Source organism: Penicillium griseofulvum, assembly GCF_001561935.1.
Source record: "Penicillium griseofulvum strain PG3 chromosome Unknown contig_32, whole genome shotgun sequence".
NCBI lineage: Eukaryota > Fungi > Ascomycota > Eurotiomycetes > Eurotiales > Aspergillaceae > Penicillium > Penicillium griseofulvum.
In genome coordinates, this window is record NW_024467466.1 from 1 (window position 1) to 2,858 (window position 2,858).

At 49.3% G+C, this 2,858-nt stretch overlaps 1 protein-coding gene across 1 annotated transcript; it reads right to left on the reverse strand.

Annotated features, from left to right (window-relative positions):
• Nucleotides 1–1,911: 1,911 nt before the first annotated feature.
• Nucleotides 1,912–2,610, reverse strand: PGRI_096080 (uncharacterized protein; the record flags this gene model as incomplete). The annotated part of the gene is made up of 3 exons (XM_040797321.1): nucleotides 1,912–2,301; nucleotides 2,364–2,501; nucleotides 2,557–2,610. The coding sequence occupies 3 exons, from the start codon at nucleotides 2,608–2,610 to the stop codon at nucleotides 1,912–1,914; spliced, it is 582 nt and encodes a 193-aa protein (XP_040647972.1).
• Nucleotides 2,611–2,858: the final 248 nt, after the last annotated feature.

Genomic DNA, 2,858 nt, shown 5'->3' on the forward strand with positions numbered 1-2,858 from the left:
ATCTCACCCGCTTTGTTCGTAGCTGAACTTGGCTTTGTCCGTAGGAAGAGCTGCCCTCGCATATCGATTTTCCATTTTCAGCAAATACACCATCCACCGAGAATATCTCAGGGGAAACAGCTTTCATGTGATCTAGGAGCAGATATTTGATGAATTCACCGCGCCTGACGCATGACTGGATCCATGGCGACATTCCGTATCGGTCCATGGTATTGGGATTGGCGCCTCTTGAGAGTAGCAGGCTCACCAAGTCTCTGTTACCTCTAAAGACGGCAAGCCAGAGCACTGTTCGACCCTCGCGATTTGGAAGATCGATTTTGACACGAGGCTGTTGAAGCAGCTGATTCACAACTGCAGATGACTCTATCGCCACACTCAACCACAGAGCACTCTCGCCATCTGCGTTTCTCCTATTCACGTGCAAACTTTTCTTACGCAGCAAAAGATCGGTAACCAGATCCGAGCCATATTTCGCGGCCGTCATGAGGGGAGAGAAACCATCGTGCAGCGCATTCACATCGGCCCGGTAAAAAAGCAAGGTTTTTGCAAAGGCGCGATTGTTGTTTTTAGCGGCCCAGTGAAGCGCCGAACTGTTTTGGTGCCTGATATTATATTTGATCAGGGCTAGGCGTAGCTTGGGATAGAGGATTGAGTGTGTCCGAGCAAGAGCAGAAATATCGCCTCCCTCTAGAGTGCTTGCTATGATCCAAAGGATCTCTGTTGGGAAGTCGAGAATGGAAATCTGCACGACATTGTCAGGATTCGGAAGGCTCCTCTCATTTCAGCTGTTCATACCATGATTTTGGGCGATGGATTTCAGTGGGAAAGGAGACACAACGTGCTGCTCAGATGATTTTTATCGGTTCCAAGGTGACGGCAATAAATAGGGATGAAAGTAATGTAACTAAGTTGTTAAGCGTTTTTGAATTAAGAACCTGGCAAAGGCGAGATACGTGGGAGGGGAGAAGCTTAAATAACACTCGTGGTCACCGGCCAAGCATCAGTTTCCCCCTACCTGCTGACGTAGCAATCGACTAGCGGTCCTAGGAACGCTGTCTAGGTTTCTAGGATTGCTGCTCGGTTCTATAGAGACCAAATCCATAGGAGATGGACTTTATGAGGTTGCGAGGATTGGGAATCTACGACAATTAAAAGAAGATCCAGACTTAGCCCAGCTAAACTGAAAGAACAGCACCAAATGACATGTTCTAGGTACCAGGCGATGACTTTACAGACTCAATTGAAAGCAAATTTGCTTCCAAATAATACCCCAATATGAGCGTCAGTAACAAGGAGTTAAAGGCGATCAAACGCACTGATTCCGTATCAAAGTCTTTATCTATAGGAACATCGAAAATATACTTTGGTCACGCGTGATCCCTTCAATTCCTACTGGCGGGTATTATATGTCACGTGTTGAGTCTAGCCCTTTTAGGTTAGGCGCAGTATGTGCCCAGCAGATGTCGGGTGGTGATTGTTTCGAACACCAGAGTACACGACTAAACCCTTGGCTGATGGAGCTGGATTCTGTGGTAGTGCCGTAGTAGCTATATGGTGGAATAAATAGTGTTCCGCGTGCAAGTGCGGTTGACAACAGACGCAATTGACTTTGCGAAAGGTGAGCCTAGGATATATATAGTGACTAGTACGATTTGAAGTTTCAGCCGCGAACCTAATGAACATGGCCTTCTATGGGCTAGGTGAGCCCTTCGCACTTGCTATCTCCTGATAATGTGTCATAAGATCAATACCCGCGTTCTCACTCCTAACAACGCGTATTTTGCACGATCATAGCCGCGTTGCGATGGGCGCGAAGTGATATTTTCCAAAACGGGGGTTCAAATGTAGACCCACCCACTGGCCGGAACGCTTGCGCTCGTAAGATAACACGGACACGCGACCACAATGTCGTCAAGACACCTCGTCGGGTATCGGAGCCGGTATTCCTAGCACGATGCTGTCTATGCTACCACAAGATTCACGTTGTCTGCCTCCATGCAGTTTTACCATGCTCCCCTCATGTGCTTGGTACTCCTGCAACACCTGCATAGCTTCGGTGATCCCACTGCCGGTACGAACCAACTCGTCTTCTAGGTGAGTTGCTCGAGATGAACTACTGTCCAACAGGTCCTGAAGCCGACGGATGTTTGCTTGCAATATGCGGTTTTCGCCGAGGGACCCTTGCAGGTGGATGCTGGTGCGGTCAAGCTCGTCCTTCAGTACATGGTTGGCGCATTCCAGCTCGTGGATCTTTGCCGTGAAAGATCCGCTTTCCTCTTGGTCACTACGAGCTAGCCCGGCCTATATTCAAATTTAGCATTGCGTTTGCCTCGTCAGACAACTTCAGGGATGGTATGGCTCACCTCTTCTGGTGGCAGGTGGTCCCGTTCCAATTGGGCAACCTGTAGCGTCTGCGGAGTAACTGCCTCAAGCGACCGGCCCAATTCCTCACAAATGGACTTGTACAGGCCCACGCTTCCACGGCCCAAATGTGTTGAGGACTTGATTGTCGTTCAAGCATGAACGTCCCAGTGGGGCCAACCGGTTACCGAAGACCAAAGTTGACCGAACGTTGGAAACCGGCAACAGGCCATAAAGCTCGGGCAGCATTGAGTTGACCACGACCGTTGTATGGTCGTCGCGAACAACCCAAGTGGGCGAACTCCGCCATTTTACTACCTTGGCTTAGCCAGTCTGGACGGATGATTAAAGGAGAGCTCAGACGATGGCTAACGACTTACCTTTGTCCCCATATAAAAGCTCCAAGCCCGAGTTCATACATACACTTCTCCTCGTGCAGAACCACATGGCATGCCACCTGTGGCCCATTCTATCTCACATTAGCGCCATCAAGCACA